This window comes from Oncorhynchus kisutch, linkage group LG1 (genome assembly GCF_002021735.2).
Source record: "Oncorhynchus kisutch isolate 150728-3 linkage group LG1, Okis_V2, whole genome shotgun sequence".
Taxonomy (NCBI): Eukaryota; Metazoa; Chordata; class Actinopteri; order Salmoniformes; family Salmonidae; genus Oncorhynchus; species Oncorhynchus kisutch.
This window is the reverse complement of record NC_034174.2, coordinates 68102417-68127662: the sequence shown is the minus strand read 5'-3', so window position 1 is coordinate 68127662 and position 25246 is coordinate 68102417. Positions and strand designations below refer to the sequence as shown.

The 25246-nt window shown below is 44.7% G+C and overlaps 1 protein-coding gene across 6 annotated transcripts in view; it reads right to left on the bottom strand.

Annotated features, from left to right (window-relative positions):
• LOC109865030 (myosin-10) overlaps positions 1 to 25246 on the bottom strand; it is an 84624-nt gene that overhangs the window by 37827 nt on the left and 21551 nt on the right. For 2 of the 6 annotated variants that reach the window (XM_031831252.1, XM_031831278.1), the window contains exons 4-8: positions 7081 to 7108; positions 4910 to 5018; positions 2596 to 2625; positions 2331 to 2348; positions 1108 to 1125 (exon numbers count right to left, since the gene is read on the bottom strand). In XM_031831252.1, coding sequence (XP_031687112.1) covers positions 1108 to 1125; positions 2331 to 2348; positions 2596 to 2625; positions 4910 to 5018; positions 7081 to 7108 — 203 coding nt within the window. The remainder of the gene's footprint in view (positions 1 to 1107; positions 1126 to 2330; positions 2349 to 2595; positions 2626 to 4909; positions 5019 to 7080; positions 7109 to 25246) is intronic. The other 4 variants (XM_031831271.1, XM_031831288.1, XM_031831259.1 and 1 more) reach the window with 3 other exon arrangements.

The window sequence follows — 25246 nt, the reverse complement described above, 5'->3', positions numbered from 1 at the left end:
AGACGTTACAAAGCACAAGTTCACAAGCAGAATACCACTTCAGTGACTGTTGGGAGAGTGCGAATGAAGCAGGCAACTGGACTTGTGTTTGTGGTTTTGGGAACAGGAACAAACCCACAACCCTCCAGGGGAAGTCAGAATAACTTTCTGTGTAAACTCCTCCCCCATGGCAAAGCAGGGAGCAGATGAAAGGCTTGCGAAGACAGGAAGAAGCAGTTCGAAGGCGATTCATTAGTGATCTAAGTATCACTGCCACTGAGACACAAACGGCAAAATTCACAGTCAACACCCCGTGGTGAATTCAATAAAGTACGAAGATTCAAATCCCCATTATCGTCTCAGCTGGGTGCTCTGTGGCTGGGTCTGAGTAGACCAAGCAGAGGAGAGGCTGCTGTAGGTCTTGGACCATGTCATGGCCCTCTCTCCCTGGGGGAGTCCGTTGAGCTGAGCTCTGGGCTATGGTCCCCTTGGCTCTCCCTCCCTAGCTGCTCTCCTCCAGAGTCCTAATCCAGCTCCAGTTAGCTGGAAGCCAACTGACTATTTAGTAAAGCCTGCTATGGCTATTTGGCAGCACCTCGCGAGTGAAAAGCTCTCCAGCAGGCTCACCGGGAGCCAAATTGGACGCGGGAGAGAAGTTTGTGACGAGGTCCTGACAGGAGTCTTGCTCAATGTCTGCCAGTATAACAGTGGAACATATTACAAATGCACTGTTTATGACTTGTGGTGTATGATTGTTTCAAATGGGATATATGTCAGTTAGGAAGTGGGAAACGTGTTTATTAGTATGTATTAAACTAGGAAGTCATGTTTATTTTCCAGAATCTGAGATATGTGAAAGAAGCAGTGCCAACTATAGGTAAGAACAGGGACACCACACAGTGCATGGAGTGGATTAAAACTAAACTAGTTTAGTCCCAAAGGTGACAGAAACAAAAGCTGCTATTGGGTCCCCATTGACAACCATAAAAGGGACAGACATACAGAATAGTACACAGAGACAATAGCAGCACCTTTACAGGATATTCTGCCCATTGTGTTTTGAGCTAGTCTAGTGAGTGGAGTGCGGTGGGTGAGAGAGAGGTGAGGGACGGACTACATGCTACTCACATAGAACAGGGCTCCACTCTGTAGTCAAGGGGCAGATTGTCAAATGTTACCATGGAAATAAACAGGAAGTGTTAATGGTCATGGATACTAAACACACATACAGGATATGCATACCGTACATACACACCAAGTAAGACAATTACAGGTAGTACTCAAAGACAATTCTGAGTAGGCTAAATAATGCATAAAGGCAAACGGTTTAAGTGAAATCTACAGTAGTACACTAAAACAGGAAGCAGGGGAATGAATATGTTATTCTGAAAGGCTCTATTCCAAGAAGCTATCTCACTGACGGTTGCAAATCCATATGTTTCTCATATTAGCCCTGGGGGCAGTGTGCCATAGTAAGCATCACATCTTTATTCAGAACACCTGCCCTCAGGTGATCATCTGCCCTCATGTGCCGTTTCCATGATCTTCACAGTATCAACAAGACCTACAGCAGCTGGTGGTATTAATATATAATATTAAGCTACTGAACTAACTACTGTAATGACAACCACAGCCAGACAGTCTGCTTTTCAGTAATGTCCATTAACTGACCTCGTGTGTGTTTCTGGTCTTGTTCTTCTGATCCTCGTGGGGAACTGAAATGTCCAAATGTCCCTCACAAGGATAGTAAAACGAGGAAAATTCTCCCTTGTGGAGACATATCCCACGTCCTCATGAGGACAAAGGCTACTTTAAGCTTAGGGGTACAATTATAGGTAGGGTTAGGCATTACGTTTAGGGGTTAGGGTTACAATTATAGGTAGGGTTAGGCATTAAGTTTAGGGGTTAGGGTTACAATTATAGGTAGGGTTAGGCATTACGTTTAGGGGTTAGGGTTACAATTATAGGTAGGGTTAGGCATTAAGTTTAGGGGTTAAGGAAAATAGCATTTTAAATGGAAATACATTTTAGGTCCCCACGAGGATAGAAGAACGCGTGTGTGTGTGTCAGTTCCATCTTCAGACTCAGGAATATATGCCTTCATCTCTATTTCAACGTCTTACTGCTCAACTTCTACTCTGCATTGTTCAAAAATAGCTCACATAGTACGGCCAAACTTTGACTGGTGGTGACCAAACACAACAAAGCCATGTATATGACTGTTTCATCTAGTGTGGAATAACAACATTTGCAAGCACATTTTACAGTACAGTACAGTGCATTGGCCCACAGGTATACATGGAAAAGCTGCATTCACATAAATATTCATGCCAGATTTAAAGTTTACTTACGACGTGATTATTTTCCGCCTGATAGAAAGAGAATCTGGGTCAATACCCAAACTTTGTTTGTCTAATTCTTGCGCCGATGTCAACATTACACATACTCTGCATTCTTCACAGTGTGCAAGAAAATAACCAATGGCACCATTTCACAAGACATAAATATATTAAATTGCCACTAGCTTTACATAACAGTAGGTCCGTTTTGGAGAAGAAAGTTGGTGATGCAACATGCACATGAACGAGGTGTTGAGAAGAAAGTGTAAAGACTTGCCTGTAGTTTCACTGGTTTAGGCGACTCTGGCTGTTTGTTGCAAATAAACAAACGCAAATATGTTAGAGGGTTGTGCACGCCTGCGCAATCTATAGAGCCCACTATAGGTGCTACTGTAGGATGTGTTCACTTTGGCAACACACATCATGGGACAGGAGCTCATCTATATGGATTCTTAACACATTTACAGGCATGTTATGCAAAAAAACATCTATATATTGGCACATTTGATCAATTGGTACATTTGTATAAACTGGGTGGGTCGAGCCCTGAATGCTGATTGGCTGAAAGCCATGGTATATCACACTGTATACCACGGGTATGACAAAACATGTATTTTTACTGTTCTAATTAAGTTGGTAACCAGTTTATAATAGCTCCGCGTTGTGTCGTGCCTAAGAACAGCCCTTAGCTGTGATATATTGGCCATATACCCCACCCACTCGTGCCTTATTGCTTAATGAGCCTATTTTTGACTGCCGTGGTAATGTTCCAGCATCACATAACTACAGAAGGACCTGACCCTTACGTGACCTCATCACACAGCCCATGTCCACTGTCAGACACTGTTGTTCTCTAATGATTATACCCCCATTATCATATGGATCTATCTGATATGGATTAACAAGGGTTGGAATTAATCCACTGTACTTTAAATACCAGTGGATCAGACTGGCCTGGTATTAGGGGGACATTGTGGATCAAACTGGCCTGGTATTATGGGGACATTGTGGATCAAACTGGCCTGGTATTAGGGGGGCATTGTGAATTAGACTGGCCTGGTATTAGGGGGACATTGTGGATAAAACTATCCTGGTATTAGGGGGACATTGTGGACCAAACTGTCCTGGTATTAGAGGGACATTGTGAATTAGACTGTCCTGGAATTAGGGGGACATTGTGAATTAAACTGGCCAGGTATTAGGGGGACATTGTGAATTAAACTGGCCTGGTATTAGGGGACTTTGTGGATCAGACTGGCCCGGTATAAGGGGGACATTGTGGATCAGACTGGCCCGGTATTAGGGGACTTTGTGGATCAGACTGGCATGGTATTAGGTGGACATTGTGGATCAGACTGGCCTGGTATTAGGGGACTTTGTGAATCAGACTGGCCTGGTATTAGGGGGACATTGTGGATCAAACTGGCCTGGCATTTAGGGGGACATTGTGTATTAAACTGGCCTGGTATTAGGGGGACAAGGTGGATCAAACTGGCCTGGCATTTAGGGGGATATTGTGGATTAAACTGACCTGGTATTAGGGGGACATTGTGGCTCAGACTGGCCTGGTATTAGGGGGACACTGTGACTCAGACTGGCCTGGTATTAGAGGGGCATTGTGAATTAGACTGGCTTGGTATTAGGGGGACATTGTGAATTAGACTGGCCTGGTATTAGGGGGACATTGTGGATAAAACTATCCTGGTATTAGGGGGACATTGTGGATCAAACTGTCCTGATATTAGAGGGACATTGTGGATCAAACTGTCCTGGAATTAGGGGGACATTGTGAATTAGACTCGCCAGGTATTAGGGGGACATTGTGGATTAAACTGGCCTGGTATTAGGGGAACTTTGTGGCTCAGACTGGCCTGGTATTAGGGGGACACTGTGACTCAGACTGGCCTGGTATTAGAGGGGCATTGTGAATTAGACTGGCTTGGTATTAGGGGGACATTGTGAATTAGACTGGCCTGGTATTAGGGGGACATTGTGGATAAAACTATCCTGGTATTAGGGGGACATTGTGGATCAAACTGTCCTGATATTAGAGGGACATTGTGGATCAAACTGTCCTGGAATTAGGGGGACATTGTGAATTAGACTCGCCAGGTATTAGGGGGACATTGTGGATTAAACTGGCCTGGTATTAGGGGAACTTTGTGGATCAGACTGGCTTGGTATTAGGGGACTTTGTGGATCAGACTGGCTTGGTATTAGGGGACTTTGTGGATCAGACTGGCCTGGTATTAGGGGACTTTGTGGATCAGACTGGCCTGGTATTAGGGGACTTTGTGGATCAGACTGGCCTGGTATTAGGGGACTTTGTGGATCAGACTGGCCTGGTATTGGGGGACTTTGTGGATCAGACTGGCCTGGTATTAGGGGACTTTGTGGATCAGACTGGCCTGGTATTAGGGGGACATTGTGGACCGTACAAGTTGTTAACTCTCCTCTTTCATCAGTTACCCCTCAATAGAAAGACATACTGTAACTGTGACATTTAGAACAGGGCTTAGGGGGAGATCTAGAGGTGTGGAAGGGAGATAAACATGGCAGGGGGAATATAGAGAAAGAAGACAGAAACTTACACTTACAGGAATGCTGTGGTCTTTTTTTCCTTTATGGGAGGAAGCCACATGTGCAAGGTACTGGATGACCTTTTTAGTGTTTTCTGTCTTGCCAGCACCAGATTCACCTCTGAGAAGATAGAAAACACACAAGACAGATTCCTAGGTTAATAGATGGGGATGAATGAAGTGTGTGTGTGTGTGTGCGTGCGTTCGTGCGTGTGCGTGTGTGCGTTCGTGTCGGAACTGTATTTCTGACTGGCAGATGTTTTTGCGAGGAGATTATGGCACTTGGGAAACTCCATAAACAGTCTTGAGCTTGGGTTGAGAGAGCTAGCCACGCTCTGCTCCCTGCAACTCCACTAAACAACAAATGAATGAAAATAAACCACAGGTGCAAGGTTTATCGGATGAGGCGGTGTAGCTGGGCTTTTGTGTATCTATATGTGCTGTTTATTTTCTTTGAGCTAGTTTAGTTCAGCGGCTGTGGTTGAGGGCGGTTCTCACGGACCCACAGCGATGACAGCTATAGAGCAAGGAAGTATGTTTTTGCAAGCTCTTCAAGCCATGCAGAAAGAATCCTATCCCCAAGTGACACTTACTGTACAGTAACGTCAACACACAATGCATACCAGTGGTTTTACAATGGCTACTCATTCTACGTAATCGCAGGTGGTTAACATTGAACCTTCTCCCAGATCTCAAGCTCAATGCTAGGTTATATCTATTTGAGCAAAATGATCTGCAAAATAAAACTAACGACATGATGATCTTCAAAGAAATGACAAGGCCCCTGAATACTCACTGAGTGTAAAACCAATTACCATAACAAAGTCATATGCAGTTTCTTTCATATTCCCCTTACCTGGCTATGTGGTGAAGTCCTATCGTAGTCTAGTCTAGTATTATGAATATGTTGTATGGCTGATGAGTTGTGTGTTTAGTGTTGAGCTCAATAACCACCGGGAACAGAGGGTGTTTCTGGCTGCTTCTGAAATGAAGGGGTTCTGGTCAAAAGTAGTGCACTATATAGGCATTAGGGTGCTATTTTGGACACAGACCGTGAGTGAGTGATTGCGTCAATGTCCATGAGGTTGGCATTGAACTTTAAGTGTTAGATTCCTCAGGTTGGTTCGCCTTGCTGCAGAGGAGACGACTCATATTCTCAGGGACTGACTTACAATCACATGGCATCTCTGTGCAGCATTTACATTGCTATGACCACCATCTCCTACAGTGTGTGTGTGTGTGTGTGTGTCACAGTTGGCATATAAAAGCATCAGAGCAGATGTGAGATTTTATGATAGTGTTCAAGCCACACTTCCGACATCCATCCAAATTCTTCCATGCTCCCCAGACTTAGACATGTATGGTGAGAGGTTAGGAAAATATGTGTTGACTGGTGGCTTGTAGCCCTGGCGGCTCCAGGGACATTTTGGGTGGTGGTGGATCGGGTTCAGACCAGCGCAGGGAGAGAACACACACACCTGGAGAAACTTTACCCTGTATACTCTTTCACACATCATCGGTGTAGGCCTGTCACAGGGGCTTACAATGAGATGCCACGCTGACATGTTTCTTGGCAGCATTAATGTCATCTGTAGATATTGGGCGCTAGACTGGAATACAGCCAACGGGTAAAGGGTAAAGTGTGTGTGTGTGCGTGCCAGAAATACCAAACATTTCCCAGCTTCCCTGCCCCAAGCCTAAGTCTCTTTCCCGTAAGTGTCTGTCTCACTGTTCTGTGTCACTAAGTTGCTCCTTTTGAAATAGCTATAGAGGCCTCTGGCTCTGTTCTAGTTCAATTCAATCAATTCCTCTTTCGACCTATAATCAGTGCTAAGTACATTCATGTCGGCTTCAATAGGCTACACTTCATTCGTAGTTGAATAGAGCTTCTGCAGGAATGCAATGCAGCGGGTCATTTCCCCATTTCATTTTCGGGACTACTAAGTGAGGAAGAGACGCGCATAACAAAGATAATTGAGTCGTGAATGTTATGCAATTAAGCTGGCGCTGCATGGCCTTTCTAAACCATCTGGTCCAAACCAGTGACGTGTGGTATGATACTATGCAGGCTGGATGCAAGGAATCAAACTGAGAAGACACTGTAAATCCAGCAACCCATGCAACACAGAACACGGAAAGAGAGAAGAAAAGGGCTGGGCAGACAAGGCTCAGAGGTTACTCACGTGCAGAGAATTGATTGGTCCTCTCGGTCTGGGAGGGAGAGAGAAAGAGGGAGAGAGAGAGGGGGAGAGAGGGAAATAGAGAAATGGTGGGAGAGAGAAAGAGAGAGAGAAATTATACACAGTGTCAGCATTTAGCATACTCATCGGGCAATGGCCCAATCCCCCAAATCCCTCTTTCAAAATGAAATGAGTTCTTGTACCAAATGTATCACTGGCTGACAGACGTACACCAAAGTCATTTTACAGAACATAGCCAACTTTACTGAGCTTGGTGAGTTTGCCATCGAATGAGATACTCCCTTCAAACAGGTTGAAGGTCATTGTCTGCACCAGGAACGAAATGTAATTTCACTAAACATTTCAAAAGCCTCAGGATCCAGACATTTCACAGGTGTTCTGAGGCACACAAAATGGAGGAGGAATCGAGGAGTCTTTCAAATGAAAGCTTTGTAGTGCCAAACCTCTGCATTACAGAGATAAGGGCTGATAGTGTACCTTGTCGCTATTAGGCTGGGGATATGAGGGAAGCTGAGCGTAAAAACTGCTGAAAGCTACACTCTTAGAAAAAAAGAGTTCCAAAAGGGTTCTTCGGCTGTCCCCATAGAACCCCTTTTGGTTCCAGGTAGAACTCTTTTTGATTCCATGTAGAACCTTCTGTGGAAAGGGTTATACATGGAAACCAAAAGGGTTCTAAATAGCACCTTTTTTCTCTTGGCTGTATGTCGGCTATGTCCATCATGTACATGTAGCCTATGTGAAAACAGTTTACACATGAACTCATTGAACTCAGTCAGACCACGGTAGGCTCAATACTGCAACCAAATGCCATCTTTCCCTGTATGTACAGACTTGTTATTTTAGAGCCCTGTATCACTGAACTGGTTGGCTGATGACAGAAACACAGCTCTAGGAAGAAGGCAGAGCATCAATGTGATTTACAGTCAGCATGAAATAGAGAGAGAGAGGAGAAAGAAGCTCTGGTTTAACAGCTAGAGAATCAGGAAGAAGCAGGAGGGAGCCATTTGAAGTGACAGTGAGGTTGAGACAGTTTGCCGACAACAAGCCAATCACGGAGCACCTTCTCATCTAATTGGCTGAGGTGGGCACCACAATGGGTTTTTTATTACATGTTTTTATTTCACCTTTATTTAACCAGGTAGGCTAGTTGAGAACAAGTTCTCATTTACAACTGCGACTGCGACCTGGCCAAGATAAAGCAAAGCAGTGTGACACAAACAGAGTTACACATGGAGTAAACAAACATACAGTCAATAACACAATAGAAAAAAAGTATATATACAGTGTGTGAAAATGAGGTAAGATAAGAGAGGTAGGCAATAAATAGGCCATAGTGGCAAAACAATTACAATTTAGCAATTAAAAACTGGAATGATAGATGTGCAAAAGATGAATGTGCAAGTAGAGATACTGGATTGCAAAGGAGTAAAAAATAAAAAATAAATAACAGTATGGGGATGAGGAAGTTGGATGGGCTATTTTCAGATGGGCTATGTACAGGTGCAGTGATCTGTGAGCTGTTGTGACAGCTGGTGCTTAAAGTTAGTGAGGGAGATATGGGTATCCAGCTTCAGTGATTGTTGCAATTAGTTCAAGTCATTGGCAGCAGAGAACTGGAAGGAAAGGGGGCCAATGAGGAATTGGCTTTGAGGGTGACCAGTGAAATATACCTGCTGGAGCGCATGCTACGGATGGGTGCTGCTATGATGACCAGTGAGCTGAGATAAGGCGGGGTTTAACCTGGCAAAGACTTATAGATGACCTGTTGCCAGTGGGTTTGGCGACGAATATGAAGAGAGGGCCAGCCAACGAGAGCATAAAGGTCGCAGTGGTGGGTAGTATATGGGGCTTTGGTGACAAAAAGGATGGCACTGTGAAAGACTGCATCTATTTTGCTGAGTAGAGTGTTGGGGGCTATTTTGTAAAAGACATCGCCGAAGTCAAGGCTCGGCAGGATAGTCAATTTGACAAGGGTATGTTTGGCAGCATGAGTGAATGATGCTTTGTTGCGAAATAGGAAACCGATTCTAGATTTCATTTTGGATTGGAGTTGCTTAATGTGAGTCTGGAAGGAGAGTTTACAGTCTAAGCAGACACCTAGGTATTTGTAGTTGTCCACATATTCCACAAGTCAGAACCGTCCAGAGTAGTGATGCTGGACGGGAGGGCAGGTGCGGGCAGCGATCGGTTGAAGAACATGCATTTAGTTTTACTTGCATTTAAGAGCAGTTGGAGGCCACGGAAGGAGAGTTATATGGCATTGAAGCTCGTCTGGAGGTTAGTTAACACAGTGTCCAAAGAAGGGACAGAAGTATACAGAATGGTGTCGTCTGCGTAGAGGTGGATCAGAGAATCACCAGCAGCAAGAGCGACATCATTGATGTATACAGAGAAAAGAGTCGGCCCGAGAATTTAACCCTGTGGCACCCCCATAGAGACTGCCAGAGGTCCGGACAACAGGCCCTCCGATTTGCCACACTGAATTCTGTCTGAGAAGTAGTTGGTGAACCAGGCGAGGCAGTCATTTGAGAAACCAAGGCTTTTGAGTCTGCCGATAAGAATGTGGTGAATGGCAGAGTCGAAAGCCTTGGCCAGGTCGATGAATACAGCTGCACAGTATTGTCTCTTATCGATGGCGGTTATGATATCATTTAGGACCTTGAGCGTGGCTGAGGTGCACCCATGACCAGCTTTGAAACCAGATTGCATAGCGGAGTAGGTACGGTGGGATTCGAAATGGTCGGTGATCTGTTTGTTAACTTGGCTTTCGAAGACCTTAGAAAGGCAGGGTAGGATAGATATAGGTCTGTAGCAGTTTGGGTCTAGAGTGTCTCCCCTTTGAAGAGGGGGATGACCACGGCAGCTTTCCAATCTTTGGGGATCTCAGACGATACGAAAGAGGTTGAACAGGCTAGTAATTGGGGTTGCAACAATTTCGCCTGATAATTTTAGAAGAGAGGGTCAAGATTGTCTAGCCCGGCTGATTTTGCAGCTCTTTCAAAATAAGCTATCTGGATTTGGGTGAAGGAGAAATGGGGGAGGCTTGGGCAAGTTGCTGTGGGGGGTGCAGGGGTGTTGACCGGCGTAGGGGTGGCCAGTTGGAAAACATGGCCAGCTGTAGAAAAATGCTTATTGAAATGCTAAATTATTGTGTCCCAGAACTTTTTGGAGTTTGTGCTGCAGGGTGCAAATTTCTGTTTGAAAAAGCTAGCCTTTGCTTTCCTAACTGCCTGTGTATATTGGTTCCTAACTTCCCTGAAAAGTTGCATATCGCGGGGGCTATTTGATGCTAATGCCGTACGCCACAGGATGTTTTTGTGCTGGTCAAGGGCAGTTAGGTCTGGAGTGAACCACGGGCTACATCTATTCCTGGTTCTACATTTTTTGAAGGGGGCATGCTTATTTAAGATGGTGAGGAAAGCACTTTTAAAGAATAACCAGGCATCTTCTACTGACGGAATGAGGTCAATATCCTTCCCCGATATCCGGGCCAGGACGTTTAAGAAGGCCTGCTCGCTGAAGTGTTTTCGGGAGCGTTTGAGAGTGATGAGGGGTGGTCATTTGACCGCAGACCCATTACGGACGCAAGCAATGAGACAGTGATCGCTGAGATCCTGGTTGAAGACAGCAGAGGTGTATTTGGAGGGCAGGTTGGTTAGGATGATATCTATGAGGGTGCCTGTGTTTACGGATTTGAGGTTGTACCTGTTAGGTTCACTGATAAATTGTGTGAGATTGAGGGCATCAAGCTTAGATTGTAGGATGGCCGGGGTGTTAAGCATGTCCCAGTTTAGGTCACCTAACAGCAGGAGTTCTGAAGTTTGATGGGGGGCAATCAATTCACATATGGTGTCCAGGGAACAGCTGGTTTAAGGGCACAGCTGAGTTAACAGACAAGTTGCTTTTTGTCAAACAAGTGTTCCAGCGATTTAATTTTCTTAACTTGACTGGATTTCATTAATTGTAACCAGATTTGACATTGGGTTGCATAACTTCTTCAGATTACAGTAAATTACTGGAGAATCAGAACAGCTCTACACAGTACTGGTGGTTGACACTAATGTACATGACTTAACATCTGTCCAGTTAATGGGTGATGGAAATATTTTAGATTTTTTTGTAACCACAGTTTCATGTATTTTGTAAGTTTTTCATTGGGGGGGGGTACAGGTACAATATACAAATTAATATAATTTAATATTCAGTTCATATCTTATTTACCTGTGGACTCAAAAAATAAAAGAAAAAAACATTTAGAAAAAATTTACATAAATACAAAGTATTGATCATTATGATCATATTACAGAGTTATAATACATTTAGTATGTAAAGATTAATGCTAGTAGTCCAAGTAATTGCCACCAGATCATGTTTCTAATACTTCCTTCCTCGCACTCGTATACACCACATAAAGCACTGTCTGCCACCAGACCAAACTGACACAATAGGAGGCATCCGATCAGTCCCCGGAAGCAGTGGGCTCCAAATGAACCCAAGTTCGTGGCTGCCGGCCAGGTTTGCACCAGAGAGTGGCAGTAGAGAGGAGCGTAAAGGGGTTGGTGAGGTGGGGGGTGGTGAGGTGTGAGGTCATGGGAACTAACTGTGGTTCGGCTGCCAGCATCAGCGCCTCCTCAGGCCTCTCAGCTGTGTCACATGCCTGGCAAAGCTGGAGTACCACAGATAAGACAAAGGCCATCAGCTCCCTTCCCTTCTGCAGTGAGTCCCTTCCTCTGGGCTCCGGAGGAGACCACTGACGACAGATAGACCTTTGTGGTCTGTTCTGGCTGTGAGTCTGACGAGGGCTGGGCTCTTGTCACCAAGGCAGAGCAAGGGGCTGATCCACAGTAAGAGGCAGAGCATGGGGCTGACCCACAGTAAGCGGCAGAGCATGGGGCTGCCACACAGTAAGGGGCATAGGGGTGACCCACAGTAAGAGGCAGAGCATGGGCAGACCCACAGTAAGGGGCATAGGGGTGGCCCACAGAAGCAGAGCATGGGGCTGACCCACAGTGAGAGGCAGAGCATGGGGCTGCCACACAGTAAGAGGCAGAGCACGGGGCTGACCCACAGTAAGAGGCAGAGCATGGGGCTGCCACACAGTAAGAGGCAGAGCACGGGGCTGACCCACAGTAAGAGGCAGAGCATGGGGCTGCCACACAGTAAGAGGCAGAGCATGGGGCTGCCACACAGTAAGAGGCAGAGCATGGGGCTGCCACACAGTAAGAGGCAGAGCATGGGGCTGCCACACAGTAAGAGGCAGAGCATGGGGCTGCCACACAGTAAGAGGCAGAGCATGGGGCTGCCACACAGTAAGAGGCAGAGCATGAGGCTGACCCAAAGTAAGGGCCCAGAAGCACAGTTTGGGACTGTACATAACCCATTATATTTACTAGCAGTGAGCTAGTTTATAGAGGGAAAGGTGGGAACATAACTGACCAGATTTCCCATATGAAGTTTCATAGCTTAAGTGCCATGTGCCGAGTTCTCAGACTGGACTATAATAGACCATGACCAATATAGCATAAGAGAGAGAGAGAGCTGCTCACACCAGCAATGACTCATCAGGAGCAGAACAGCATCGTAGCCCTGAAGACAGCCTTCTGTCCAATCTGTAACTCTACCAAGGAGGAGCACTTCTATGTTTGATGGCCGTTAGCCCAGAAGACATCAATAACCTGATTGTGTCTGGGAATACACTCCTTATTAGGTTTAAAGAGTTTCCATCCAATCTGGGAGAGTCATGATGAGCAGTGGAAAGGTGGATGGAAAGGATTGTGACACATTATTAGATTGTCTCCTGTGAGGTACCGTAGTCAATCATTCAAGACAGGGATGCATCTTCTCCTTCATAGGGGGTGTGTATTTTCCTGTATACACCAAAGGACTAACACTTGTCTCTAGGCTAAGCGTTATCAATGACCCAAATTATTTAATTTCCAAAGTTGAGGCTGAAGGAGTCTGAAGAAATTTGGCTTGTCACCTAAAACCCTGACAAACTTTTACAGACACACAATCGAGAGCATCCTGTCGGGCTGTATCACCGCCTGGTACAGCAACTTCATTTCAGTGAAATACGGAACAGTTCTGTATTTTATCTAACAGGTGGCATCCATAAGTCTAAATATTACTGTTACATTGCACAACCTTCAGTGTTATGTTATAATTACATAAAATTATGGGAAATTAGTTCGCAACGAGCCAGGTGGCCCAGAATGTTGACTCTGCGTGCAATGAACGCAAGAGAAGTGACACAATTTCCCTAGTTTAATATTGCCTGCTAACATGAATTTATTTTAACTAAATATGCAGGTTTAAAAATATATACTTCTGTGTATTGATTTTAAGAAAGGCATTGATGTTTATGGTTAGGTACATTCGTGCAACGATTGTGCCTTTATCGCAAATGCGCTTTCATTAAATCATCCCCCGTTTGGCGAAGTTGGCTGTCTTTGTTAGGAAGAAATAGTCTTCACGCAGTTTGCAACGAGCCAGGTGGCCCAAACTGCTGCATATACCCTGACTCTGTTGCACAGAACGCAAGAGAAGTGACACAATTTCCCTAGTTAAAAGAAACTCATGTTAGGAGGCAATATTAACTAAATATGCAGGTTTAAAAATATATACTTGTGTATTGATTTTAAGAAAGCGTTGATGTTTATGGTTAGGTACACATTGGTGCAACGACAGTGCTTTTTTCGCGAATGTGCTTGTTAAATCACCCGTTTGGCGAAGTAGGCTTTGATTCAATGATAAATTAACAGGCACCGCATCGATTATATGCAACGGAGGACAAGCTAGATATACTAGTAATATCATCAACCATGTGTAGTTAACTAGTGATTATGTTAAGATTGATAGTTTTTTATAAGATACGTTTAATGCTAGCTAGCACCTTACCTTGGCTCCTTGCTGCACTCGCATAACAGGTAGTCAGCCTGCCATGCAGTCTCCTCGTGAAGTGCAATGTAATCGGCCAAAACAACATTGGTTTTATTAGATTTCCTAATAATCTCAGGAATTTCACCCCGACCTACGAGACGGCTAGATGGGTGCACTACAAAGCAATCCGATGAATTCATGTGAAATTTGGAATTGTCGCTGTGATGTAACAAGTGATGAATTTAACGTGCCGTGTTCAAATCTAGCAGGTCTTCACCATCTCTTAGGAACAGAGAGAGAGGTGCTACTGGTTTCCATCTTTGTCTGACACTGAGTTTGGGTTGCTGCTGGGCATTCAAGTAGGTACTGTAAATCTCCTCTCCATTCATCCTCACTTAGCGGATTAAAAGGGTTGTGGAGAAAAGTCTTGACGTGAAAATAAATTAGTTATACCACCAATGTATTAGTGGCTACATAGCATGAAGTTGCCATTTGTTGTTGGCAGCCGGTCATATTAATGTTTGCTATGCATCGCAAATATGAATTCTTTAAACGTAATAATCATGTTTTTGACCACATCTGAAGAACTACATTGGAAACCGTTTGATATTAAGCCAGACTCAGAAGCGGGGCATGTTTCGTTTGCTTCTCCCTTCTCCAAATGGGTTTTCCCCCTCTTCTGTCTGAGCTGAGGCCAACAGTTTCCGCTACAGATTCGACAGTTTGCAGCTGGCCACTGACACTTCCCATGACCTCTTCCTGAGTCACTGGAAATGACACTCTCTCTCTCGGATATTGAGGTCTTTCACACCCCAGGACACGGTAACGAGACAAGCCTGTGCAATAGACTAAGACCCTTTCAAAGGCATCAGAGGAAGGGATGATACCTGAATAGTTGCTCAATGTCCCTGAAGGTGAGGCTTTGTCTGGACCTGGCCTCCTGGAGGGAATGTTCGGATGCAATTTCTGTCCTGGATGAGCTCATTTGTGATTCCAGCCCTGCACAGCCAACACGATATACATGAATAAAATAACACTTGTGGTGGAAGGAGGGCGGTCATTCAACCATGAACCAACTCTTAAGAAATGCTAATGTCCTTCGCTACAGTAGCCGTAACTATTCTAATTTGGCCCAGTATTGTCACAGAGAGAGAGGCAGTCCTGGCCTGGTCTTCTGATGGAGGGAGAGAGATGGTTTGAAACTGGAGAGAGGAGAGAGGCCAGAGGTGGATGGGTTGTTCTGTAGATAGGGATGCCTGAGGAAAACAGGGTGTGGGGGGGGGGGGGGTGGACTCAGGCACAGCTGGATGGCTCATCAGGGACAGTGCAGCTTCCTTGATTTGAGCAGGTTCTTCCTGGCTTTGATGACGGGTGGGGGGCCTGGCTTGACACATTCTCACTGATGCACAAGGATTTACAGGCATTTCATGGTATGATGTCATAATCCGCTGCTCTATGCACGGCCGTACTGAGAAGCACGCGCACACACCATTGTCTCATCCTTCCTGTGTCTCCCTTTATATCCAAAACCCCGATCTCTTTCAGACGCAAACACAGCCCAGACAGCAAGGCTGAAGTGGGAACATCTCTCACTTTATCTGACCAGCTGCAGATGTGGGAAGGATATAATCGAGTCAAGAGGACATTCTTGAATTCCATTCATTCAATCCAATGCATCGACCTCAACAACCTCTCCAAGATCGTAAAACTCTGATGACTATTTGAGGGGTCGAAGCCATGTTGGGCATAGATGGGGAACCAAACAGAGCTGTTATTTCTGTAACAGTGTTTTATAGCCTAGTCATGAGAACCGTTGTGTGGGATTCACATGATTGGTAGTGTTCTTTCCAGCTTCACATGACTTGATTATTTTGGATGGCTTCACGAGGCTGCTCCACGGAATAGGATTGGTTGTTAAAATATTTGAGGAAAGAATACAAATGATTTAAAAACCTATTCAGTTGTACGGTGTTTGGCCAATTCTTTAGTAACAGACTGTCTCATGGGAGGGAAAAAGGCAGTACCAAAGTTGTTATTAATGCTCAAAATAATAGAATAATTACTTAATAATTTATAGCCTAATTAACAAGTTCACCACCAGGCTTGGATGACAACAAAAATGAAATACACGTCACCATCTTTCAAACCTGTGACAAAGTGAAAAATGGGAGGACATCTTGGGCACAGTGGCTCTGCGTGTGGCGTTTGTGACGGAGAGGAGACAAGGGAGGATAGGACGAGGGAGAGAAGAGCAGAGCAGAGGGGGCAGAGGGAGCTGATCTCAGCCCACAGACAGTGAGCTCATTGTGACCCTGTGGCCCGCAGGCCCTGGCCAGCGGGCCTTGCTGTTAACAAAGTGGTTTTGAAGGAGGAAGACCTCAGAAACCAGTTTGATATAAATAGAGGCACAACACATCCACTGGGCCGTGGTGGATAATGAAGACAAACTGGTGGTCTGTAGCTTTAATTGAGGATAGTCTAGTTTTCATCAGTTTAAGAAAAAAGAGAGGAAATGTCTCAAAATGAACTCTGAACACTGATAACTTATAGCAGATGCACTCTTCAACAGATAAGGCATCATCCAAGTGTTGTGTGGTGAGCAGTAGTATGTCAGTCAGCAGATATCAGAGTCCAAACCAGAGTAAAATGAAGATCATTGTTGGTTGGCCTGGCTCCTCCAGGGGAAGTTCCAACCAGCCACGAGACAGGGGGGATAGGGCCTATGTCACACTGTAGACTGTGGGCAGACTGCTTCCCCACTACCCCCCCTCCCCTTCAGATCCCCCCCTGCTGGATTAATGCAGTGACCGGACTCATTCCACACATTCCAGTTCACATCCCTGCCAGCCACGAGCCTCAATCTCAATTCTAACGAAAAGTGTGCTCATGCTGGAAATAGAATGCATATGAGTGAGAGAAAACAGACATGCCGCGAGTGTCAACAGCATCATAGCACATCAAATTAGCAAGCAAGTCTATTTTTCACGCGTCTACACGGAGCAATTCTGGTAAAATAACCAGATAGATTGCTTGGGGTCGTTTGTAGAAAATAATTAGGGAACATCATTACAATTCCTCTATGCTAAGTAGACTAAAGATGTAGTTTAAAATGTATTGGGCTGTAAGCTAAGGTCGCAGCGTACCTGTGTTGATTTCATAGGCATGTAGCCTGGAAAACTTGAGGACCGCTTACGTAGAAGAACAAGACAGACTTGGTTGTTTATAAACAACTCGGGTTTAGCACAGGTACGGTGGCTCCCGTAGGACATCTAAGGAACTCACAACAATAACTCTCAGGGGCTTCATAGGGAACATAGATAACTGTTTATTATGGATTTTCATTGGCATACGCTATGCAGTGTATGTGAATTAATGCTCGCTAAGGGCGTCTCTCCATGTGATTTTGGCTTCACTCTAGACTAAGGCAGAAGGCAAGCCTCTCGTTCACATCTGCTGTATGACGACACCTGTACTGACCATATATGGACAAATACCCGGCCATATACGGAAAACACCTGTACTGAACATGTATGGACTGCTCTATCCATTTGACTGACTGAGGAACACTGGGTGTTTACAGCCTTTCCACAATAAAATGAGATGTGGGTTTTGTTGCCCTGGCCTGTACATTCAGAAGGACCAGGTCCAACATCCTAAAACGTTGTTGACAGTTTGACTGTAATTCAGCAAGCAGGGGAGCGAAGGATTGCTGGACTTGGCCAATTTTGCAGTCTACAATGTGTGGAGAAGCATGGAAAAGCTATCCCATTTAAGCTTTAGAGTGGTCAGTCTGTTAGTATAACACCTCAGGAGCAGTTAATATCCTGTACATCGGGCAGGACTCCAGCAGTGCTCAAGGGTCTAGTCAGATTATACTGTATTTACACTGAGTGTACAAAATATGACACTTTCCATGACATAGACTGACCAGGTGAATCCAGGTGAAAGCTATAATCCCTTATTGATGTCACCTGTTAAATCCATGTTACCGTCTCATTATAAAACAGTTAATTCCAGCAAGGCATTATGATTGGCCGAGAGGCGTTCACAGCCTGCAAAGCTGTTTTTGACAGCTAACAGCTGGCAGGCGGTCAATAGGGGTTTTTGGACTGTTTCTCTGTGCCTGGTCCCTGTTAGCCGTCATCTGTGCTTAAAACAGTCAATATAACACTCACAAAAACAAACACTGTGGAGTGCCTGCTTGTGAATGGGGTCTAAGAGGCAAAACCCCTGGCCCCTGAAACGGCCATTAAACCGCTGTGGCAGGGCTTCTGATATGGGGCCATTAAACTGCAGTGGCAGGGCTTCTGATATGGGGCCATTAAACAGCAGTGGCAGAGCTTCTGATATGGGGCCATTAAACTGCAGTGGCAGGGCATCTGATATGGGGCCATTAAACAGCAGTGGCAGGGCTTCTGATATGGGGCCATTAAACTGCAGTGGCAGGGCTTCTGATATGGGGCCATTAAACTGCAGTGGCAGGGCTTCTGATATTGGGTCATTAAACTGCAGTGGCAGGGCATCTGATATGGGGCCATTAAACTGCAGTGGCAAGGCATCTGATATGGGGCCATTATACAGCAGTGGCAGGGCTTCTGCTATGGGGCCATTAAACTGCAATGGCAGGGCTTCTGCTATGGGGCCATTCAACAGCAGTGGCAGGGCTTCTGCTATGGGGCCATTAAACAGCAGTGGCAGGGCTTCTGCTATGGGGCCATTCAACAGCAGTGGCAGGGCTTCTGCTATGGGGCCATTAAACTGCAGTGGCAGGGCTTCTGCTATGGGGCCATTAAACTGCAGTGGCAGGGCTTCTGCTATGGGGCCATTCAACAGCAGTGGCAGGGCTTCTGCTATGGGGCCATTCAACTGCAGTGGCAGGGCTTCTGATATGGGGACATTCAACAGCAGTGGCAGGGCTTCTGCTATGGGGCCATTAAACTGCAGTGGCAGGGCTTCTGCTATGGGGCCATTAAACTGCAGTGGCAGGGCTTCTGATACGGACAGACCCAGCAAATCTAGTTTCCATTTCCAACGTGGATCTTTCCTGAGAAATGGGTCCTTAGAAGAGAAATGAGATAGGCTAGGCTAGGCGGATTCATAATTTTGAGAAGTTAGACAGCCCTGGACATCTGGACATTTATTCAGTGTGTGTTGTTAACGTGACCCAGACCAAGGCACCTAGTACAGTACACGTCTAGGAAATCTGTGTTTAATATTTACCTCAGGAGTGAGATAAATTACAGGAGACAGGTTGTGTACTACTGGACTACAGCTGCCACAGCAAAGACAGAGGGAGTGACGGGGAGTGACAGAAAGTAAGGGATGGTAATCTCAATTAAGCCAGAGCCTGAGGCCTTGTCCTACTTCAATAATTAGAATACTTAGATCACGGGGCACAATGCAATGTAACACACACCTGCCATTCTGGTAAAGTAATAGAGACGTTCAACATCTTTCCCCTATCGTGAGACTGACCTGAGGGAAAAACCCAGCAGTTGAAAGTCTGATGACAAAAAAGTAGCACATTATTAAGAGCTTACCAAGGCCCTGAGGACTTTCAACAGGGCTCATTTACTGTATGCTAGCTCTGCCAAAAGCCAATCCATGCTGGGTGACAACACAGAGAGGAATTCTCACTGTGAGTACGGCACATAGTGTATTTTTTTCAGATGAGTGGACAGCCAATGTGGCTCAGGCCTGGCTGAGGAACAGAACCAGCTGTCCCGAGACGGGCGACCAACCGCACCGCGCAGGAATTTGGCAGGTAGTGGTTTGAAGTGATTTTTCATTAGTCACACAAACTGGAGGAACTGATTGTGACCGCATCTACAACTTCCCGGAGAAGCCAGCCACAAGACCACCTGCCGGACCGTCAGCATTCCTCTAACGACCAGGGCTCAGTCCAAGCCAAGGCCAAAACAAAGGGGAGAACGTGGACCTGGGTCTCCTGATCTGAAGCCATTGTATTCCTGAGCCAAGATGTTCTAATAAATTAAATTCAAGACGAAACATGAAAGGTGTTTCAAAGGGAGAAGCACATGTAGAATACTGAACACTTTGGACACCATGGAACGTTGAGAGATGACATTTCCCATCCCTTGTATTGTTCAATCCAGGACTGACCGAGGCTGAATTCCACGGGTGAGATCAAACGCATTCCTCAAATGTTCTAACGTCATTCCTCTCTCTCTATCCTCGAACTGTCACTACAGAACCAAAATCCTTACACAACAGAAAAGGGATGACTTGGTTATAGCTGCAGTCAGTCTCACCCTAACCCCGGACAGAAAAGGAAACGGGTAATCAGCAGGTCTTGCCCTCTCACTGTCCTGTGTGGCTTCGTTCCTCCCAGGCCCAGGGTCATAAGAAGTCCTCTTAGCCTCCTCCCGCCTCTGTAGACAATGATTTATTCTTTATTCACCCAGAGGATATACAGCAGCCCAATGGCCACCCCTGCATTCCTTGCCATTGAACAGAAATGGCCAGCATAGAGGTTTGGTCACTGCAAGAAACACTTAAAAGTTCAAGGGTAATGGATATTCTCTAGCTTCCTCAATGTGGTACAAAGTAGCGTTGGTATAATGATGGCTCTACTGACTCAATGCCAGCTGTTTTAAAAACCCTAGAGGGAAAAGTCCATAGAAATGGATCATTGTCAGCATATTCCAGAACTTTATAGGTTTATGACATCAACCACGCTCGTATTATATCAGATCTATATAGGCCTACATAGGGATTGAATTTGATTAAACACATTAATCAGTACTGTAATTCATCATGTACTTTCAGCATCCATAACTGCATCTGGTCAATGTTCTTCTGAACCAGGTAAAAGCAAGAGAACACTCACCAAAACAACAGATTGTCCTTTTCTTGTGTTACTTTTTGATATTTATTTTTTTACTTGAGATTATTTAGTAAATATTTTCTTAACTCTATTTCTTGAACTGCATTGTTGGTTAAGGGCTTGTAAGTAAGCATTACTTGTAAGTAAGCATGTGACAAATAAAATTAGATTTAATTCAGAAAATTAGATCAAGCCTGTGTTTTCTTGGCTCTACTTGGAATTCCTTAAACAATGTAGCGGGTCTTTTTTTCAATAGAATAACAATCATCTCTGTGTGTACTCACGTGTGTTCTAGTACTCACAGGATGGACCAGGCGGGCTAGGCACAAAGCCTTGTATTCTTTTCAAAAGAACTTTGGCCATTACCATTACAGGTCTTATTGGTACCAGATGGGTCAAGGGATGCAGAGCGGGTCTCAGAGTGTACACACTGGGCCTACATCGTAATAAGACACCCACAATCCTTTTGAGTCTAGACTGTACATTGCACATGAGGTCTCCATCCACGGAAATTTTCCTCCACACAATTTCCTTAACATTTCGTTATCTTTGAGACTATTATCAAAAGACATGAGTTTACTGTCCTTTGCACATATTTTATTTGATTGATTCATTTAGTGACGGAGAGGGTTCCTATGAGACAAATGTAGGCTTATTTGTTCAAAGCTTATGAGGCCTATATAGATCTGCCTTGAGTGGACCTAATGGCCTATCCAAATACAAGGGAGAGTCCTTACAGAGGCCATTCTTCTCTTCAATCTCACAAAGCCTTGCTGTTGGACAACTATGTTGCTGAGGGACAGTGTTGCCTTTGATGCGAGTTCAGTCCACTCTTGAAATCCCCATGCTGACATGGGCGTTTCTTCTCTCAACCAACACATGGTTTCATTCAGGAGAACATCAGCGCTTTGCATTTCTTAACGACACGTTCCAGAAATGTTCAAATTAGCCCCTTGTAACTGACTGGATGCCATCAGTCCAGAGCAACGAGGGAGATTATGGAAAGTATCTGGAGAAGTAATTCATGGCAGATGTGTGGGTCTAGTTGTGGTGGGGGGGAGGCCTAGTTACACAACCAGGGCTTTGTAACGTTACCCCTCATATAACCCTCCATCTGGCAATTGGCTGGCATCTCAGAAATGCTGGGATAATGAATGGCCCCTGGAAAGGTTTAGACACCCTTAAGGGACTACAGATGAAAATGATCCAGCTGGCTAAATCTGGCACAGTTGCAGAAATGTTGACCAATGTGCATTATTCATGTTAAGTATACATAACCTGCTGAATCTGCTGATAAATGACATGAAGCAAATGCCTGTTCCTCGTGGCTAAATTTGAACTTCAATGTCCAAAGGGATGTGATACTATCATCACGATCACAGCATTTAGGGATGAAATCATGGCACTGAGATAATTCCGTGATGATATCCATGACACTATGCAGTGATCCAGCAACATTTTCATACAACCAGTACAGGGTACCAGCGCCTAAATCACTGAACTGAATCAGGTGATAGACCTGCTCAGGGGCAGAGCAGCAGCTGGTATCTGCTAATCTCCAACCTACAAATGTCTTTTTGAGCCAAACCGCTGGTTGGCTGGTTAGCCATGATGACTATACTGGCGATGACTACCACTGTGACAAGCCTGCATAAAAGTTCATAGGAACTGCAGGTCCTGAGAGGTATCCTTTAATTTCTACATGGGTAGAAACCGATGCCTCATTTAAATGGGTGAAATGAAGCGAAAACAAAGAAGTGATTTGGAATGGCACTTATTCCGAGTCCAAGTCTCCAGTCCCTGCCCCCCACCGCTACATCCATGCAGATGCTCAGAGTGTGAGAAAGCTGGAGGGTGTGAAGGGGGTGATGGGAAAAACTCACTGGGTCATGGGACAAGTAGGGCTCATAACAAAAGTATGATTGGGGAAGCACTATGTATTTGCATGCACCTACAATGTCCAATAGTGGCATTACCACTCCATTACCAGTACATCCAACCAGTGTCATGCAGGACACTACTTGAGGTGTCAATGCACACATTCTCCACGCTGAGAGGGAGCTTTCTCCTTGTCTAATCTGACACCAGGCAGGGCCTGGATGACGGGACTGCCCAACTCGTCACAACCAACCCCCACTGGACGGACAAGCCCTCGCCACAGAGACAAAAGGTCCCATTGTGCTGCCAAATGCAGATCATCCCCTCTGCTCTCATTGGTCTGGTCCCAGTCACAGCTCCCAGCCTGCGGTGCCTCCCAGCTATATCAGGCAGAGGGAAAGAGAGACAACTCTCTCAGACATCTCTCTATGATGTCTGTTGTGACAGTAATGGGATGATGCTCCATGATGTGTATCCACACCAATAGCACAGCCCTATGTACATCCAGAGTCTGTACCTAGATAGTATTGCTGGGGAGCTGCCCCTCACCCCAAGATCCAGAAAAAGAGTTAACCTGTTTGGGATAGAGGGCAGCATTTTCACGTTTGGATGAAAAGCGTGCCCATAGTAAACTGCCTGCTACTCAGTCCCAGTTGCTAATATATGCATATTATTAGTAATATCTGGATAGAAAACACGCTGAAGTTTCTAAAACTGTTTGAATGACGTCTGTGAGTATAACAGAACTCATATGGCAGGCGAAAACCTGAGAAAAATCCAAACAGGAAGTGGAAAATCTGAGGTTTGTAGTTTTTCAACTCTTGGCCTATCGAATATAGTGTCTATGGGGTCAAATTGCACTTCCTAAGGCTTCCACTAGATGTCAGTCTTTAGAACCTTGTTTGATGCTTCTACTGTAGGAGGGGGGAAGGGGATTGAGTCAGTGGTCTGCCACGAGCTGGTCACGCGCGTGGCAGACCATTGTGAGAGTTAGCTTGAGTTCCATTGCATTTCTGAAGACAAAGGAATTCTCCGGTTGGAACATTATTTAAGATTTATGTTAAAAACATCCTAAAGATTGATTCTATACTTCATTTGACATGTTTCTACGAACTGTAATATAACTTTTTTGACTTTTCATCTGAACTAAGCGATCGCGCATTGAGCATTTGGATTACTGGGCTAAACGCTCAAACAAAAAGGAGGTATTTGGACATAAAGATGAACTTTATCGAACAAATCAAACATTTATTGTGGAACTGGGAGTGCATTCTGATGAAGATCATCAAAGTTAAGTGAATATTTATAATGCTATTTCTGACTTCTGTTGACTCCAACATGGCGGATATCTGTACGGCTTGATTTGCTGTCTGAGCGCTGTACTCAGATTATTGCATGGTTTGCTTTTTCTGTAAAAAAAAATGTTTCATCTGACACAGCGGTTGCATTAAGGAGAAGTGTATCTCTAATTCTGTGCATAACACTTGTATCTTATATTAAAGTTTATGATGACTATTTCTGTCAATTGATGTGGCTCAAAATCACTGGATGTTTTGGAAGCAAAACATTACCGAACGTAACGCGCCAATGTAAACTGAGATTTTTGATATAAATATGCACTGTATCGAACAAAACATACATGTATTGTGTAACATGAAGTCCTATGAGTGTCATCTGATGAAGATCAAAGGTTAGCGATTCATTTGATTTCTATTTCTGATTTTTGTGACTCCTCTCTTTGGCTGGAAAATGGCTGTGTGTGTTTTTGTGACTAGGCTCTGGCCTAACATAATCATATGTTGTGCTTTCACTGTAAAGCCTTTTTTAAATCTTTTTTTTTTTTGCACTTGTTAATGTTTGAAAGTTAAATATTTCTAAAGAAAATAATAATTTTGCACGCTGCCTTTTCAGTGGAATGTTGTCGAGGGGTTCCGCTAGCGGAGGTCAAGAGGAGCTGTGCAAAAAAAAAAAAAAACTCTGGATAAATTAGAGTGGGAGCGAAAGGGGGACTGGGAAGGATTGTTTGCTGCCTGGAATGATATGTTGGTTTAGTCAGGTGTCTGGGACAGGACAGATGAGCAGGTAGCTCCAGGTAGCCTAGTGGTTAGAGAGTTGGACTAGTCACTGAAAGGTTGCCAGATCAAATCCCTGAGCTGACAAGGTAAAAATCTGTTGTTCTGCCCCTGAACAAGGCAGTTAACCCACTATTCCTAGGCTGTCATTGAAAATAAGAATTTGTTCTTAACTGACTTGCCTAGCTAAATAAAGGTAAAAAATAATGGGTGTCTGTGACAGATAATGTGGCTATTTCTACTTTATTTCTACTTGAGTATAAGATACAAAAGACATGAAATACACCAAATGTCAATTTTTCCACTGATGTGAGGAATAGGAGGTGGATTCTGAAGTGGATTCTCTCTGCAGTGACTAAAGGCTTTGGGTTCTCAAGCTGAGATTTAGACCCATTGGTGCTTATAGCACATAGTGGTGCTGAGAAGTGCATAGTTCTGAGGTATCAGCACTTCATGGGGGGAAAAAACAGTC